Source organism: Amphiprion ocellaris, chromosome 14, assembly GCF_022539595.1.
Source record: "Amphiprion ocellaris isolate individual 3 ecotype Okinawa chromosome 14, ASM2253959v1, whole genome shotgun sequence".
Classification (NCBI taxonomy): Eukaryota; Metazoa; Chordata; class Actinopteri; family Pomacentridae; genus Amphiprion; species Amphiprion ocellaris.
The window spans coordinates 20461534-20481006 of NC_072779.1; the positions used below are offsets into that span (position 1 = coordinate 20461534).

The 19473-nt window shown below is 38.2% G+C and overlaps 1 protein-coding gene across 1 annotated transcript; it reads right to left on the reverse strand.

Moving 5' to 3' along the window:
* Positions 1–8927: 8927 nt before the first annotated feature.
* acer3 (alkaline ceramidase 3) lies at positions 8928–19125 on the reverse strand. Its single transcript, XM_023292787.3, has 11 exons — positions 18954–19125; positions 15490–15600; positions 15268–15320; positions 15050–15102; positions 14668–14749; positions 14521–14556; positions 12739–12797; positions 12510–12611; positions 11776–11880; positions 11642–11687; positions 8928–11481 (listed from the first exon to the last, which is right to left on the reverse strand). Exons 1-11 carry the CDS (start codon positions 19054–19056, stop codon positions 11428–11430), a joined length of 804 nt encoding a protein of 267 aa, XP_023148555.2. The 5' UTR covers positions 19057–19125; the 3' UTR covers positions 8928–11427.
* Positions 19126–19473: the final 348 nt, after the last annotated feature.

Genomic DNA, 19473 nt, shown 5'->3' on the forward strand with positions numbered 1-19473 from the left:
AAATTTGGAGCAGTATAAAGGATTATTTTTGACTAACTTAGGAAGCACAGTTGCTAAATCCACATCCTAGTAAATACATTGGTTTAATGGTGACAGTCTACTCATCAATAGGCTACTGCCTGGGTGACCCCAAACGTTTGACAGGTAGTGTACATGCAGTCTTAGATACAGTTATGTGCTGCCTCAGTTAATTTATTAATTTAGGATCTTTCCAAGAGCAAGTTGTCATTTACGCTCGGTGTGAGGATTAATGTTCCTAAAATATTTTTCTTGGCAAACATCATATCTAACAGCAACTTAGTGTGTGGCTGATAAATTCTGACTGCTGTTATCTCCTGACTCTATTTTGTTACCACATGATAATGCCGGCTTTGCAGATATCACATCTCCCGTCACTGTTTTCTTCAGAAGAAAGTCTAGTCAAACTGAAAGTGGAGCCAAGCGGCTCATTTAGAATCATGATCTATGGAGCACACTTTGCTTCAGGTGCTATTTGACAGAGGCAGACAGCAGAGAAATGAATTGGTTGTCTTATTAAGTTATGATATCAATACGCTTTATCTTTACAAGAAATCAAAGATGTGCACAAAATAATTAAATGAATGAATGAATTCCTTTGTTGTTATTGTACAACATACAACGTTTTCAAAATGGTGTAAGAAAGAAAGAAGGGAAGGAAATAGAAACAGAAAACTCACTAACAATAGCAATAAAAAATCTAAGTATGAAGAATTAAGCAATATTAGACACACAATAGTTTATAAAAAACACACATGCATTGCATCAAGACTGTTTCATTAAAGAAGAAAGAGCATGCAACAGTCAACCAATAATAATAATGAACATAAACATAATAATAAGGTATTACATATTATCTGATGATTATATTTATCGGTTACTCCTTATCCCAAATAACTAGAAGAAATCTGAAATGCAAGCCCAACCAAAGCTCGGGTCTTAGGAGGCTATGTATTGTAAGTGATATATTAATATACATAGGGATATATACAATAAGTTAAGTACGCTACACTTAAAATTTCAGGTATATTGCACGTTTGATTGATGATAATGTCACTGATCAGCAGTTCTGGAGCTTAGTGTGGCGGCCAGAGTGTCCCTGACTCCTCCTAGTCCCCAGTTAATCCAGAAATGAGCAACGAGGTGGAGAATGAGGGGGTTGAGGCACTATACTAGTACAGGTAAACATCTCTAGGTCCTTGATTGTCTTTCGATGTACCCACCTCTAACTCAAAGTGGCCACAACTTTAATAATGAATAACCTTTATACAATTCAAACATACAGTGTTGGAATAAAATTTTCGTACTGCTACAACCCAGCTGTTTAGAGTACCCAAGTAGAAACAACAGCAAGAGTAAACAAGCACTGAATTTCCAGAGTTGAGTATATTTCATTTTTTTATAAGGCTAGATTTCAACACAAAGCATGAGGGGTCTGAAAGCAAATGGGTGCTGCTGAAATTAAATAAACAAATATAAATTGTCTGTAGATGTGAACATGAGTGTGATTGTTTGTCTCTATGTGTAGCCCTGTGATAGACTGGTGACCTGTCCAGGTGTCCCCTGTCTTCATCCTAAATCAGCTGGGATAGACTCCAGCCCCCCATGACCCTAATGAGGATTAAGTGGTGTAATGATAATGGAATGGTGGATGCCCAAGGTGCATCTAAATGCTGTTTATGCTTTGGGATATCACACCCACTATCTGTTATGAAAGTAAACCGAGACATTTCAACACTTTAAGCTGAATAGATAATGGATGGGTTTCATGCTGATATCACCTATTTTAATATGTTTTCAATAACCTTCTGCTTTCATTCACTCACTTCTACAAGCAGTTCCTTCTAAAATTGAACATTTTGAAGACGATTTTGCTGGTTTTGATCACTGAAAACAGTTTCTAAAGTTTAAGCATCCAAGTCATGCAAACCCTCCCAAAAGTGTGGACTTTCAGAATTTTCTAGGAATGTATTATGAGCATGGTTTCTAATCCGCTCCACATCCTGCAGCGACCTCCCCCTTCCTCCTACAAAGGCTTCACAAGTATCATTTTCTTTCTGCTGAACAGGTGAATTTACAAATTATATCTGGTTTTCCAATTCCAGAGTGATTCCAAATTCATCGAATTCCTACCAACTGCTTCCAGTGACGATCACACTTGATTGTTGGTTGGTTTATCTGCATTTATTCATTTATTTATTCACTGTCTGTTGTTGTGTATTATTTGTTTGTAATATTAGTTAATAAATGTTTGTGTATAATTGTCATTGGTTCTGCCATATGTTTCTTTGTTTGGGAACTGGAAGTCAATGAAATCAGAGTTTATGACTTTTGATTATGAGACTGATCAATACAATTTGATTTGATTAATTAATTGTCATTCAATCTGAAACATTCTTGATAAAGGTCCCTTAGGTGGCCTAAATTAAATATCTGAATGGTGTCGATGATAAACAAGTGCAATTTTAATCATAAAATGTAATTTCTATAGTTATGTGGTGCGGTAGGCTACACAATTTTGATACATATAATTATATTTCCACCAATGAGGCTATTTCTGCTACAAATGTTGATAGTTTTTTACACATTACACACGTTTTCACTATGATTACTCTAAAAACTGCCAACAAGTAAAGGTTAAACTTAGGGTGCAGTTAGAAAGAGAAAAAAATAATGAATGCACACTGAAAAACTACACACCCATTTTACCTTAAAATTTACAGAAACATTTTGAACACCTTGCAGTAAATCCCATTCCAAGTGTACAGAGTGATGACGTTCAGATTCTTTCATTTCCCAGATCAGCAACTTGGGCATTCCCAACATGAGTCACCTCTGTACTGATAAGGCCTCACCCAAATTAAATCTGTCTGACAGCAAGGACACCCACCTGAACCAGCTCAACAGCCACAGCTGAGCACCTTTTTAAAAGATCCAATTTAGTATGAGTCAAAAGAAGAAGGAAAAAAACCTTCCAATGACACTCATTAGGACTCTGACACGTCTTAACACTGACTCATATTTTCTCGCTGTCCCTGCAGGCCAAAACTGAATTGGATCTTTCCATTAAGACCTGTAACATTTTCTGAATGATATAAATGAATAGTGTTGTTTTGTGTTTTATAATTCCTGGGTCAGGCCTCTCTCTCTCTCATGTTGTATAACGTGTTTTCAGCATACATGTGGTGCACATACACTACCATTCAAAACTTTGTGGTCACCTAGACAATTTCATGTTTTCCATGAAAATTCACACTTTTTCTCATGTGCTAACATAATTGGACAAGGATTTTCTAATCATCAATTATCCTTTCAACACCATTAGCTAACACAATGTAGCATTAGAACACAGGAGTGATGGTTGCTGGAAATGTTCCTCTGTACCTCTATGTAGATATTCCATTAAAAATCTGCTGTTTCCAGCTGGAATAATCATTTACCACTTTAACAATGTCTAGACTGTCTTTCTGATTTATCTAATGTTATCTTCATTGGGAAAAAAAAATGTTTTTCTTTCAAAAATAAGGACATTTCTAAGTGACCCCAAATTTTTGAATGGTAGTGTACTGCTCTGATCTTTAAATGAAAATCCAGCAAAATTCTACAATTCTACAATTTAATTTAGCAGATGTGAAAGTAGATAAAACACAAGCAAGGATCTAGTCAGGAGAAAACAACCAGGATAAGTGCCATAAAACAAGTTCGGGTGTGATAATAGGACCGTGGTGCCTACAGGCAGTACAGATGCAATAGGATTTTTTCCTTTTTTTTTTTTTTTTTTGAGTCTGTCAAGTACAAAGTGTTCAGCTTTTTTTGTCTTGAATAGTTAACATGTTTAAGACATTGTTTAAAACTGTATGGCACCGAACATCATAATCCTAATCAAAATTTTTGGAAAAAAAAGCAGCTGTGTTTGCCAGCCAAGTAAAGGGAGGAAGGGGATTTTTACAGATTGGTCATTACATTGAAGCGGTGCTTTCATTTTTTTCTCAACACACTAATAAAATTGCATACATCCATATAAGTGTGCCAGGACAGGAATTTGGTAATGCGCATCGCTTTATTTTGTTGTTGTGGTTTTAAAAAAGAGTAGTTTATGATCTTTGTGAAGTCCAGGATGCCCGCCTCTTCTTACCAGTTTGTGTTATGATATCCATCCAAAGTCTGACTGATGTGTCTACATCAAAAATGACACTATCTAGATCAGGGAATAAGCTTTGTTTCTACACTATCTTACATACCAGAATAATCTTGAAAATTACTTGAGAGTGGAATGAAATGTTTTTGTACATAACTGGCATGAAAATAGTAGCACATTGACTGTCTTTAGATGACAGTGTTTACGTAAGTTACCCAGAGAGGAATGCGCTGTAGCCTAAGGATGTTGTACTTATTCTTTGTCTAAACTTGCTCTTTGTACCTTACACTGGAAGATGCCAAGAAAGCCAAAAAACACAGAGCGCAGTGTGTCAGTGCACTTGCTAGATGTTACACATTACAATGTGCCTCCTTCTGATGGAAGCTGACAGACTGAAAGAGCACCAAGCACTCTTGTTAGGTTATTTTCAGAGGGGACAAAGATTCATTTTGAAATCTTTGCAAAAACAAATGCATGTAGTTTATAGCTGGAGAGTCTCTATATTTTGGTCTGATTTGGATTTATTCTGACAATTACAGATAACCAGAGTCAGCATCAGGCATCAATGCAAGATGATCCAAAAAAAAAGCTCTCAGAGAGCGCAGTACTCCACCAAGGCTGCTCAGTCGTTGCATCATTTCCGACGGCTGAAATCTTTAAAAAAAATTATGGCAGAAATCACGGCACTATAGAATGTGGTCATTTATTATAGATGTACCCATACACAAAATGACCTTGCACTGAGTGTGTTATGCATGTGTACATTTTGTATGGATACCAAATCGTGTGACCTAAATATGTGGCAGGCGGCAGGAATTGATGGGACTCAGAAACACCCCCACAATTTAATCAGTTGTTCCTTGTATCATTTCTGACGGATAAGTTCTGATAAGTCCGCAGTGGTTGATTTGTAATAGGATCGCAATCGTGAACGTCAGCAGGCAACTGACGTAGTGTTCACTTGTCAGTTACAGTGACGCTATCTTGCAATCATACAGAAATCTTTAGCAAATCCATGGATCCAGACTATAAGCCGCATCACTGCCAAAATCTAATCAGGTGGTCCTTGTGTCATTTCTGACCTTCCCTGAAAACTTCATCCAAATCCGTCAGTCAATTTTTGAGTAATGTTGCGAACAAACAGACAAACGTACGCCTATCATCACATAACTCTGTCGCATTCGTTGGCGGAGTAATAATGTTCTGCTTTTTATTCAGTCTGCAGCTGGTCCCTGCTTCTCCTCCTCTGAGCTGCATTATGATTCATGATCCAGCATTATGCCTTGGCACATTTTTGAACTTCAAATTCATAAAATATTTTTCAACTTAATTACTCCACCAAGAAATGCGGCAGAGTTATGTGACAATCAGTGTATGTTTGTCTGTCTGTTTGTCTGTCACTCTGTTAGCAGCATTACTCAAAACGGAGGAACGGATTTACATGAAATTTTCAGGCATGGTCAGGAATGACACAAGGACCAACTGATTAGATTTTGGCAGTGATGTGGCTTATAGTCTGGATCCACAGATTTGTTAAAGATTTCTGGTTCATTGCGAGATAGCAGCATGGCGTCACTGTAACTATGATAACAAGTGAACACTGTTATATTGACAAGTCTGGAGGCTCGAATCTTATGTGAAACATCACACTTTACTTGGGTCGTCCAATTTAGCTACAGGCTGCTCCAACTCAGGCTTAACGAACACACAACACACCCACTTCCGTGTTATGGTACTCAAAACTATGGATGCCAGTTAGGCACTAACCTCAACACATTACAAACACTACGTCAGCTGCCTGCCGACGATCACATGATTGTGATCCTACTACAAATCCACCGCTGTGGACTTATCAGGATTTATGTGTCAGAAATGATACAAGGAACAACTGATTAAATTGTGGGAGTGTTTCTGAGTCCCATCAATTCCTGCTACCCACTACATATTTAGGTCACACATTTCGGTATCCTTACATAACGTACACATGCATAACACACACCTGTGCTCGGTGCAAGGTCATTTTTGATTTCATGCGTCAGAAATGATACAGTGACTGAGCAGCCTTGGTGGAGTACTGTGCTAGCTGAGTGCTTTTCTTGTTAAAAGTGTGATCTGGGATGTGACACCATCTAGCAGATAACTTATTTCGCAGAGCACTATACTATAGAAAATTACTGCTTAGCCCTAAGGTATAACAGTTTAAGGTGCGTTATGAACTCGATCAGAATACCTGAGATCATTATGATATGATAGTGAGATAAATTGAACAGATAAAGATGGATCTGTCTTTGTGGTCCCATGCAGCTGCATTACTGTCTGGATATTCACCTCAAGGTTCCACAAAACTAAATCCACCACAAACATGAACATGCAGAAACACAACAAAGTATGAACAGCATACAAAATGAAGTAAAAATAATTACACAAAGCACTCAGAGAGCACAATATTCCTTGTGTCATTTCCAATGGCTGGAATTTTTTTTAAAAAAATCTGTGGATCCAGACTATAGGCCGCATCCCTGGCAAAATAGAATCAGTTTATCCTTGTGTCATTTCTGACTTTCCCTCAAAAATTCATCTACATCCATTAATCTTTTTTTGAGTAATGCTGCTAATAGACAGACAGACGGACAAACAGACAAACCAACGCCGATCGTCACATAACTCTGCCTCGTTGGTGGAGTATAAACATGGGCCACTCCATATCACAACAGCACACACTGTGGAGGCCTTGCAACACATGTTCTATGCAGATTTATTTTGAGTAAATGCAGAATTACTCTTAACACAAACTGTGCATGTTTTTTAATAAACGCCAAGAGCCTTATTTGGTTAAAAAAAATGGAGAGATGCAAGCACTTTGATTGTAGACACTTTGTTTGGAGTCACAGACTTTTAGAGTGCATCACATTACTGTCATTATGCCTGATCTTTATGGCATGTTAGTGAGCTGTCTTTGTCCCAACATGTTTTACTACTCCTAGTACTACTACTACTACTACTACTACTACTACACACACACACACACACACACCTTTATTAGCCTCTGGAGCCCTGTGAGTAGTTTCTTGTGAAAAATAATGACTAACAAAGAATTAAGCCACTAAAAGGGTGGACCAGGGGACTGAATCTGTGAATGAAAGGTGATGACGTGTATTCTGAGCTGTGTCCAAAGCAAATCTTTGTTTTACTCTGGAAAAGGCCGTCTGTATGATGCGTGTGTGTTTCTTTTTTTTATGGCCTGCACACTGATACAAAATTAAAACAATACTTCCTGCAGCCAGTTCCCTCGAATTCTTCCACAGTGGGTTGGTTGACTGTTTGAGGGCTGGGTTGCCCAACATTGTGAAATTTGGTAACGACAGTAGATACTAATGCAATAATATACAATAATCTAAAATAAAACACACCCTAAATTAAAAATTAAACTTGTTTAAGTCATAACGCCTATCTTATTTCTCTGCTGGAACACAACCATTGCATTAAATGTACTGTTAACAAGAGAGATTTGGTTTGACTACATTTTCTTCTGCTTTTTTAAGGCACAACTTCCAGTGTAGCATATTTACCAGCATTCATTACTTCTATAAATTTACAGAAATGTGCCAAGGACCAAAGGTGCACTGTGTTTCAGCCAGACTAGTAAATTACTGCCCCACCCTGGTGACATGAGTCACTTCACTGCCCCGACGACTTGATATTATCTCTTATAAAAGGTGCACCAAAACTCATGAGTCATATGATAGAATATTATGATGGTCATTGATACTCTTAGACTCACATTCAAATGACTGCTGTGTCACTTCAGCATGTAAGAAACATTAACTTTTTCTTGCCTTGGGTCCACCTTACTTATTGACAAAAAGGTTTAATTCATATTGTGATATTCTGAATTGTGAATTACTGTACAAGCTACACTGTAGATAAATGTAAGTAATAAAATGGGGAGGTGTCATGGTGATATCTGTTAATATTTTTACCTGGTAATAGTTTCCAAGGAATATGTATGGAATTTCTTGTGTTTTTTTTTTTAATTTTCACATACAATAGGCTAAAAATGTTCCCTTCAGCAGTACCTGCATATACCAAAGTTCAGTTTTATTCCTGTCAATATTTTGAAGTTGTTTTTTACAGAGGGCTTAGCTGATATGCGAGTCATAGTCTGATCCATAGAATATTTTATTCCTAAATTTGATTCCTGTTCTCTTCTGCTTTGTCTGTTTTCTATATATTGTCCTGTTCTCTCTCCTTTCTTACATGAAGCCTTGAAACGACTTATGCTTTGAATTGGCACTATAGTAAATTAAACTGAATCGAAAAGAACTGAACAAAGTAAAAATATGGGGGATTTTTGTTGTTGACAGTATTTTCTGTTCCGCTAAAATGCCAGCAAAATTAAATAAGGTTTATAAGCTGGCTTTGGTCAATGTTCAGATTTCTGTTCTGCAATTTTTGCAAAGTTTTACACTTTAATACCTCATTTGCATGTATTTTTAATACAAGAATATGTCAGGGGAAGTTTCTTGGTGGTATCTGTTAAAATGTTTTACCCTGTTCCCCCCATGTCCCTAATGAGGATTAAGCGGTGTATAGATAATGGATGGATGTCTGATGGACCGTTGTGTAACTCACTCACAGTAACAGATAATGGAAAAAAATTCCTACAGGACTTGAGGGTACTAAAAACCTTTGGGAAAAAAATCACTCATTTTTAAAAAATCAATTCATGCATGAAATTGTTAAGATAATTATTCTGTAGATGGCACAAAAGTTGGACACATTTTATTTTATTGGACAACACAGGGCATCATAAAAGACTGGCACACGACCAAAGTTCAACAAAAAAAAAAAAACATTGGCAGAATTTTCTCTTCTGGCCTCAACACATTTTGCGTCTACAGTTAACATCATCTGAACAACCTGTAGCTAAGTTGCTGGACACGTGAAATGAATGGAAGGCCAAAGAGTCAAGCACATACTTTGCATTAGAAGCTGTTATTGTTTGTCCTCCCGATGCTTCCACTGCTAACAATCAGGGCAGGGGCACATAGCAACACACCAGGAACAGATAGAATGCTTTGTCATGAACATCAAGGCAACTTGGATTACACTGCAAGGATTACAATAAGGCACCCTCTTTGATTCCTGCTCACCTCTACTGATGAGCAGAGATTCAAGATAACAAACAGTGAGGACTCCACACAGACATATGGACAATGCTAATACTTCTTTCATACATTGTGCTTATGAATATTTGTAAGACTGGGTTTATGCCCTCATTCTACCCAAGCATGACAGTTAGTGACATAGCATTTATGTATTATGACAAATGAATGTATCGTGTGTTGTCTCAGGAGATAAATGTGTACAAAGCAGTTCAGGACATGACCATAATGTTGTGCATCCTTTAAATTACCAGCTACTTCCAGCACCAGCTTCTATGTCTCCACTACATATCAACCATTTCACAGTAGTAACACAAACATTGTAAATAAAAAGCCCTTCATTTCACAACACAAATCCAGTATGTGAGGCAAAGATCCAAAGAGTTCTACAGTAGGTAGATAGTAGTTCTTCAATGCACTGCGGCATGCTTGGCAATGTCTGAAATAAGCTGGAAATTTATGCCACCTAGTGGTTCAATAAAGATTTCCTTCATCAGGTGTTTACAGTATGTGCCATTTGACTCGACAACTTGATGCCATGGAATTAAAAAGTAAAAGAGAAAAATGAGTAATAAATATGTGTTAAATAAAATGTAGTTTTGTATGAGATGTTTAAGTAAAAATAAGGAGCTTCAAAACTGTTTTCAGTCAACCACATTACTGTTCTCTAATGTGACATTGGATATTAAAGGGACACTTTATTAGAATGAAGCAGGAAACAAAAAGACTACCCAGAACTAGCTGTGTCTGGTGCTCAGTTTCCTGCAGATTATTATTATATGCAGTCATTCAGATATGTTCCAGTCATTCGCTTGGTCCTTTGAATTTTAACAGTTTACAGAAATTTGCTTCTTCAACAGGCAATCTTTATAAACTGGTTTCATTTTCAGCATATAAATGTATTTCAGTCCAAGCTGGCTACAGCAGCTATAGATGGATGATGGGCTTTCCTGCATACCTCTGTTGCTTCTGATCAACAAAGGAGTTTCTTAAAGTAACATATCCAGAGGGAAGCTCATTGTGATTCTACTCCACTCACCCGCCTGTGGGCTTGAAAGGAGGCTGCAAAGTTCGTCTCAGAGTACAAATTAGTGTGGATTATCACTTCAGCACTGCAAAAGCCTTGTCTGTCCACAGAAACAGGAGATGTAAAAAGTGTATCAACTTGCCCTGTGTTTCTGGGAAAAATTCAACCCTGTTAACAAAACTAAAAGTTATTGTAATGATGTTGAGTAACGACATTGCATCTCTTCCTTGTTTATAGCTAGGTAAACCATTAAAATGTCTCAGACATTACATGACTTCTTTAGATCCCAGTGCAATTTTGGCAGTGGAAAACCACAATTTTTTAAACAAGTAATAAATCCAGTTGTGGCACATCTTAATGCAAGTGAAGCCAGTGGCCAAGCAAATGAGTGAGGAACTAGTCAAGACAGCTGAGCTTCTATAACACAGTATCACTTTCACCTTCTAGCTGGCAGTTACTATGCCATTTGTAGCAAACACATCCAAAAACAATACGATGCTTGGTAAAAAGGGATGGCAGCACTGTGTTGTAAGTAGACCTCCGTCAGCTATTTGTAAAACTACCCACAAGCAATAGTCTTATCTATACTTAGTGACATTAGGGATCTATTTTAATATATTCAGTCTTAGGAGACTCAAATAATGAATGGATTGAACATAAAATGATAATGTAATGTATATTCTGAATTAATGACTCTTTTCCCCTTTCCCAAGCTCCAATCAAGCCAACATCATAACCCCTTCAATATTTCCACTGTAATGGACGACATCACTCATTCATTGTTTCGAAAAGTTATGAGAAAATAACTACACCTCAATAAAATTACAGAAAATCTAGTCTAATAAATTTTTTTAAAAAAAACCTTCCATTTCTTAGAACTGGAATCAGTGCTATACTGTAATTGGTAAATTCCCACAGCGCAGAACCGAAGGGTCCCTGGGGTGGTGCCCTGGGGTCCACCGGCCCCCCAGCTGGAGGCCAGCTTCCCAGCAGTGGCAGGGGGGTACTGACAGGTCCCTGTGCCAATGGTGTCTGGATCTGACAGTCACCATCCTTCAGTCGGTTCCCATCCCTTCATTTCAGCTCATCTTCTGTGGTTCAATGTGCAATGTGGGCCAGACTCCACACAGAAACTGAACAAAGTTAACAGATGGCAAGATGTCATGGGTTAGGTGTGAAATATTTCAAACTCCAAAGGTGCCACCACCATTGACAGAATCTTACATAATAGAAATATTAAAATTATATGATGGCATAAACACATGCTGAGAAATAGTGTGGACAAAGACATACCTTTACTTTTGGTCTGTACTTGAGGTAGGTTGACCTGATCTGCAAGCTTAAAGATCACGAACATTTGATTTTAATATATGTGAACAGCTAATCCAGTGGAGCTGTAATTTCCTGTGACAGAAACAGAAGCTCACCTGAGAAGTATGTGCAGGTAGGATCCCAGACCTGTGAAGATGTGCCACCAGGCATGGAACTGTGTTACGACTCCAACACCAGGGGGCAGCGTTTGTCTACTGGCTCTGAATTTCAAAGAAAGCGATGACCCAACAACTTCAATTAATTACAAAACAAACATTTTACCTCCCAGGGCAGTGATACTCCCTGATAGCCCGTAGGCATGACAGCTGTATTTCTGGCTGATAGTTAATTTTGAAAGAAACCATTTGAAGGAAACAGTAGCTATGGGACATTTGACGTTTATTCATTTTAATCTGACAAATAAAATTGTTTATTAACTGGGCCCTGGTCTCGTGTCATTTTGCTAAAAAGCCCCCAGGCAAAGTAATCTGACCATTACTGTTCTACAGTGTGACACTTTTGATAAAAAGAAGATATTAGCAGTTTAAATTATTTTATAAATGTTTGAATTAGGAAATATTACCACTTTGCAAATGCTTTCATATTAAAATCTAAACACTTAAAAATGCATTTTAGATAGTTTAAATTAATTTTCCAGGCACTGACATTAGTTAGTTTGATCTGCCGTTGAAAGAAACAAAAATTAACATTGTGATTAACATTACCAGTTCATGTCACTTACTGTTGATGTGAACATTTTCCACAATCAATTAAAATGAGAATAATTAACTTTGCCAGTTATTTTTGATCACATTAAAAAACTTACAATCTTTCCACTTCAACCACTCACCTTAATGAATCACAGAAGATATTGTCAATGTTCCACAGCAGGAATCCTAACAAAAAGATACCTAAGGAGGTGTAACACAGCGGCCTGAGCCACGGGTACACCCTAAATTGAAACAGAAACAACAAAAGAACACCCTTCAGCATGTTGTTACTTCAGTGAATATTAATGAACATAAGTGCCTTTGATATGGTAATGTTTTTCATTTTAACGCTCCTCTTGGCAAACTTACCATGTAACAATGAAGATAGAGCGCATCACTAGACAAGCTACTAGAGCACCATACATGACCTAAAAAAGGGGCAGGTATCTGGGTTAGAAACACTGTAAGAACTTGCTGGTACAGATAAAATCTCACTACTATTTACAGATTTTTACCCATTCAGCTCAAAAGCCCTTTGCAAACACGCGATACATAATGTTTTAGCTTCATCAATCTGTTAACGTGACAGCACTATGTTATTTAGACATACTCCTAGGTCACTTTTACAGTTGTTTTAATGTTCCCCACAACTCCATTCAGACATGAACGCCATAGACAGATGTCGAAATTGGACAGAACATTAAGTGATGCACAAAACATAATAATGCAACAAACAAACAAAAGTCAAACAAGAGTCTAAGTTATTTGTTTAGAATGAGTCTAAACAAATAGCAAGCTTGATCAAACTGTCCAGAAAAAACAAATATTTCACGATTTTCTAAGCAGTGAAAATTAATACTTTGCAAACAGTAAAATAAAAATATCCCAACAGCTTTGATGGAACTGTACACTGCGTCATTTCTTTTCAGATTCTGATCCATCTTTCTCAATGTGGGGGACAGTTTATAATTAAAAGTAAATGTACACAACGCTCTCAGTTTGGACTTTGGTCAAGCTGCTGTTTGATTCTGCAGATACTTACTAAACTAGACTCTTACAAACAGCTGGAAACAAACCAAATAGCCGTGTTCAGCTTGAAGTATGTTGCTTGTGTGTACCTATAGGTTAAGGTAACTACAAGCAGTTCAGACTTATGCTGTGTAAAAAGTACTATGAAATGTTACTAGGTCTGACTTAGTAGGACTACCATCAAAACTTGGTCAGTCACTGAGTAGTGCTAACACAGCCAGGCAGCACAGCTTGCTAGAATGCTATGCTACCTTTTAAATTGATTTCCATCTAGCAATTTGGCTATGTGGGGATTCTCAAGGATCAGCAATGATTAAAGAATGAGGAGGAAAATTCTGCCACACAAATTATGCTTAACATCTTCCAAATCATTTTCCCTAGTAACCAGATTGACCTTCTACCTTATTATTGTACTAAACTGTGAAAGGTGTGAATAGTAATTCAAAGGTCAGAAACCAGACTAACATTTACCTTTTCAGTTTACTAATAAGCTTTCGTATGAAACAACTGCTTAAGAAAAAATGCTGAAATACACACAACTCATATCCACACTATGGTTATAAGTAACTCATGCAAAATCTAAACAATTCTTTGTACTTGTTCGTTCACTCACTACAGTAGAGATGTTATCACAACCACTATAGAGCAGTGTGATTAGTAAACAAAGTCAGCTCCAAAGAGTAAACAAAGACAGCTTCACCAAACTGTCCTTATTGTTGTTCTGCAAGTCACACAATGTAAGACTTAAACAGGTACAAACACAGGGTTCAACAGAGGTGGTTGTGTTTATCTATAGTTTTCTGTAGTTAGGACTATGAGATTAGTCTGCTTCCTGGAAAAAATGTTGACTGATTTGATCCCGTAGTTAAGTATTCAGAGCAGTGTTTTAGTCTTTAGTATCTGTTTTATAAATGCTACATCTTGATATCTACTTCACTGATCTGTTTTCCTATCAAAAATTACTTTACATTTAACAACCACCAAGCACCAAACTGAGTGTGCACGCTGCGGTGTAAAACCCAGTGTTTACACAAGGTAATGATGACCTAAGGCAGACTGAGCCCTAATAGCAAACAATGAGCAACATGAGCCAGGTGAACGTGATGCAGAACACTCTCTTACCTGGTGAAACACTGGCTCTTTCCACTGTAAGTATACCTACACAGCATAAATACAAAAAATAGTCAAGGGGATGTCATGGATGTTATGCTTTATTTACAATGTAGTTCTGAACAAATGGTCATTGTCAAAGTGATCGAGGATACTTACCACAGTGACCGAAATGCTGAAGATTAATAATAACGCAATGGGAAAAAAGCTGATGCTGTTCTCTTGCTTGAAGCATTCATATCTAAAAAAAAGGAATGAATGTTTAATTTGCATGTTCAGCTTGAAGAACAACAAATGACAGAGAGCAAATAACAGGTGAAGCTTAATTTGACACATGAGATGGGTTTAGAATCAATAGCTGCTTTGCATACAGTATTGTAGCTACAAAAATGCTGTATTTGTTGGGATGGATCAAGATCTCGGTAAGACATTCCTCGGTTAATTTTACATCCACAATCACCCTTCATTAGATCTCAGTGACCATCTCTCTTAAGTGCTTCAACAACAATAAATGCAATAAAGAAAACACAGAGTTACTTACAGACAGTAGACAAAGACACAAGTACTGTAGATCATTGGTAACTCATCCAGTAACTGCAAAGAATACAGAGAAAACACATTAATACACTACTGTAGGACTGCATTGTTTCAACATATTTTACATTGCATTAAGCAGTTGATGTGTTTCCAAATATGTCCACCAATGAGTCTTAATTCATGCGTGCTTTCTGCTGACATATTCAGATTTCTGTGACCCACCTGCATCTCATATAGCAGCGTCATGTGGAAGCACCAGGAACCAACACCAACAGCTGGGTGACACAGAAAACCAACAAAAGATTAGAAGTCAAGACATTCTCAACTATATGACTGGTGATACAATATGGTAGTAAATTCTGTATGACTGCAAAAGCTGTCATTTACTGTTACATGTAAGTGCTTCTTTCAGTATTTTCACTAAAGTAGAGCCACCACACTAACCAGCCAGTCCGAGGAAAGAAAAGATGTAGCGAGACTCAAGGCCGTCACGAAATGTCTGGATGGCTCCATAAATGGGAGGAAGAATCATAATCAGGTTACTGACGGTGTTCCCTGTTCAAAAAAACAGAAGAGCTATATCAAAGATAATCACAGTTCCTTTAAGATAACTGACCATCTCTGAATGGCTGTAACTGGATGACAAGACTGTAGGGACAGTTCAGTGAAGGACTCTAGGTTACATGTTGCAATTATTATAACAACATAAACTGGAGAAGTGAACATGTATAGCTGAATTACTCCAATATTACAACTCCCCATAGCGTAGAGTACTTTTACAGTGTCTGAGCAGCATTGATGGTGAGCTGGTGTGCTGATAGGGACTTTATAGATCAAACATTCTAGAGGACGCAGCAGGGTCGAGATACATCTAAGTCATTCTACGTCTAAAGTCTTGAAGTCTAACTAAATATAAAACATTGATGCACAGAGATGAGCTTTAGGGAGTTTAGTCAATGTCAATAGGGGGGCTTTAAGAAAACCTATCAATGCCAACACTGCCAGTTTTAGAAAGGCTGTAAATACATTTGCCCGCAGGTCCTAAACAACTAAATACCCCCCCTTCCCTGAGCACTCTAAAACTAAAACTTATTTTCAAAACCACAGGTCACATGACACTCACCATTTCAGAATTAATTTATAAATGAAAACACTTCTTAACAATCAGTTGGCTAACAGTTCCTTTTAATTTTTAACCCATATTTGTATGACTGAGTTAACTCTGTGTGAGGGCCCTAGACTGCTGGCGTACATAGTATACCTGAGGCAACAAGAGATGAAGGACGAGCTAAGCAGTGAAAGAGTGTGCATATCCCTGCCTGTATGTGATGAACTTTCGCTGCCTGTTTTGACAGACTGATCCCGTTTCAGCTTTTATATGCAAAAGACTTGTTCCATTTGTGGCAATGAGCAATGTCAGCATTGACTCTAAAGTGTAACCACACATAGATGGAGAAAATAAACATTCTCTCCATCAGTGTCACGAAAGGCAGGCTCTGTATGTGTGTGTGTGTGTGTGTGTGTACATGAAAGGAAAATTGTACATGAATAAAAACAGAGTTAGTGAGATAAAATAATGGATGTAAGTTATGTTTTAAAACATCAGTAAGTTGAATCTTAACAGTTTTTCTGCTTTCTCAGAGATTGTAGCCAACACGATAAACCTAACTCCTAGACTGCTCCAGAATCAGTTTTTGTCTATTTTTCCTCCTTTATCTTTCACTTTTGACAGATTTGGTTCCTCAGGTTTGTTACATATTTTCTAGCACATAAAAGACACCATATGGACATGTAACAAGTTAGTAAAATGTGATTTTTTTTCAGAGGGGGTCGTCCCAGAGCTTGTATCTACTTGACAGGTTATCTTTTATTTGATTCTCACATCTTTCTACTAAACTCTGATACAATCATTTGTTTTAAGTCCAAAGAGGCACAAATGAACGGTGGACTGGTAATCAGGTGTGGGTGTGGCAGTGGTCAGTTGTCAAATTCAATTTATTTGACTGATTACAGCCTTTAACTTTGCCTCATGGAAAACCTTTGAGTTTTATGTGCAAGTGTGGCCTTTGACTGAACTGGCGTTAGTGTTCGGAGGTTTGACCCCCACCCTCCAGCCACTGCTGTGCTGCTTGCACATCATCAGGCCCACAGGGAACCTGACAAAACAGAGCTCGACTCTGCTCTCAACTTTACTCCTTCTGGGTGTGGTGTTGTACTCTACAAAGCCAGGTGTGAAAAGCAATAAAGCTTTCCAGGACGTCAGGTAGTTTGAAACCAATACTGCTTACCAGTATTTTCAGGACCAACCTGACACTTTCTCATTATCTGAAGGTGTCTGATAAAATCCAAGGCATTTCCACAAGTCCCTGACGTGATTAGAAAATGTGTGGACTTTGGTTACTGATAATAAATGCACACGCTGAGAATACTACAGCATGTGGGTGCAACGGCAAACATCTGAATGTGATGCCCCCTGTGTGAGAGAGCATTTAAATCCTCCCGCTGTGGCGGCCTACAACTGTGACCATGTGATTGAGTTTTCAAAAGACATACTCACAAAAGCACGCATCAAATGAGGACTGCACTCATGGCGGTGTCACTTTGCTGCAAGAACAATGCCGCATTCCAACCATTGTAACCTGGGTAACAGTTTAAATACCACTGCTAGAAACAAGTACCTAGCTGGGCCAGCACGTGTCATTTGAGCAAACAAAAGTGTCAACTGTCAGGATCCCACATATGCGAGATGCAGGACAGTACGTTAAGAAATGTTTGAATTAAATGAATGAACACTGTAGGACAATAGGAGGCCTTTCAGAATTAAAATATGAATTGTTTATCAACACAATCGCAGAAGAAAAAGCAGTGGTCTAACTAAACCCTGACCCACTTGGCTTGGTGTCACTTTGGACTAACTGTTGCATCACTCTGTACTCTGAGCACAACTGGCAAGAGCAACTGCAACGTGGACTGACTGTCTAACATAGAGGGACAACAACAGGATAATAATGACTGCACACTGTCTTCAGTTTGACAGTGAATCTACAGTGAACTTGCAGTGCTTATGGACGCTCTACAAAAGAACAGATGATTGCAGTTATTAATAGAAAACGGGCTCCCTCAATGTTACTGATTCTTGCATACACCTTTAGTATGACTGCACTTGTTACCGGAATACACAACCTTGTTTGCTGCACATTAATGAGTAACTATAAGTGTCTGTACGATGTTGCCTGGCTAAATGCTTTTGAAATGTGTCATTGCATGTTAGTAAAAGGTGAAGCCTGTGCCATGCCATTTCTGCATCAGGTCCCGCTGACATTTTTGAACAGTGTGACACAAACAACGTTGTAAATGAAAGATAAAGGTTCCTGAAGAACCAGTTTTTATCGTTAGACAAAGCAATGAGGTGCCCTGATAGTAAGGGAGGGAATGTTTTTATCAAGTTTTAGCCGGAGCCTGTGAAGGACGAGTTAAAGGAGAACCACGACGTCCGGACCCGACTTGAATTGGGTGGTAATGTGGAATAATGTGACTGATAAGGTTAGCCAACACTCGCTGCACTGTACGGAAAAACAACCTACAGTGGAGCTGAATGCAAAGCAGTTCGACACAGAACAGGTTGACTGTACCTCCGGCTGACACCGTATCTTTTTCCTCATTAACTTACAGCTCCACTAGGTTTAAATGCCGTCCGGGCTAACGTTTAGCTCGTACAGGAATTAGTCGAGCAAATACAATGACAAAACCTCATCAAATTCTTGCTACTGCTGCTACTCCTACTTCATGTTTACGTTATTAGGGGGCGACCGTTCCTTCACAGCGAGAGTCTCCCACCCAACTGCCCCCTTCAGCGAACCCCGAATCCACCATTTTTAGAGTAAATGCTGCAGGTAGGTTGTACTCACAAAATTCGGCGATGTAAAAGGACACGACATAGTTTTCTTCACACCAGTCCAGCGTTGAGGTCGGCCGCCCCCAGTATCCGTGCCTGTCTATCGAGGGAGCCATGATGGAAGAGAAGGAGGCTGCCGCTAACGGCGCTACAGTCCCATCATCGCACGAGCGCTCCGCGAGCACTCCTCCTCCTCACGCGCGATGGAGAGGCACGAGCTGCTGTTCCACTGAACTACAACAATAAAAGCAGCGAGAAAACACACACTGTTAAAAAAATACAAATAAATAATGCATTATATTTATTATATTTATTAAATACATTTAAGACAACATATTACACAAAATACATTTATTATATTCTAATCAAAATTATTATAATTAATTATTGAATAATGTTTGGTATTGAGCAAATATAAATTACTAGTGGCCGTTTAAAGCTATCGATTTAATATTCGTATTTAATATTTGTAGATTCAAATGAAGTACAAGAAAAGCACTCAGAGAGCGCAGTAGTCCGCCAAGGCTGCTCAG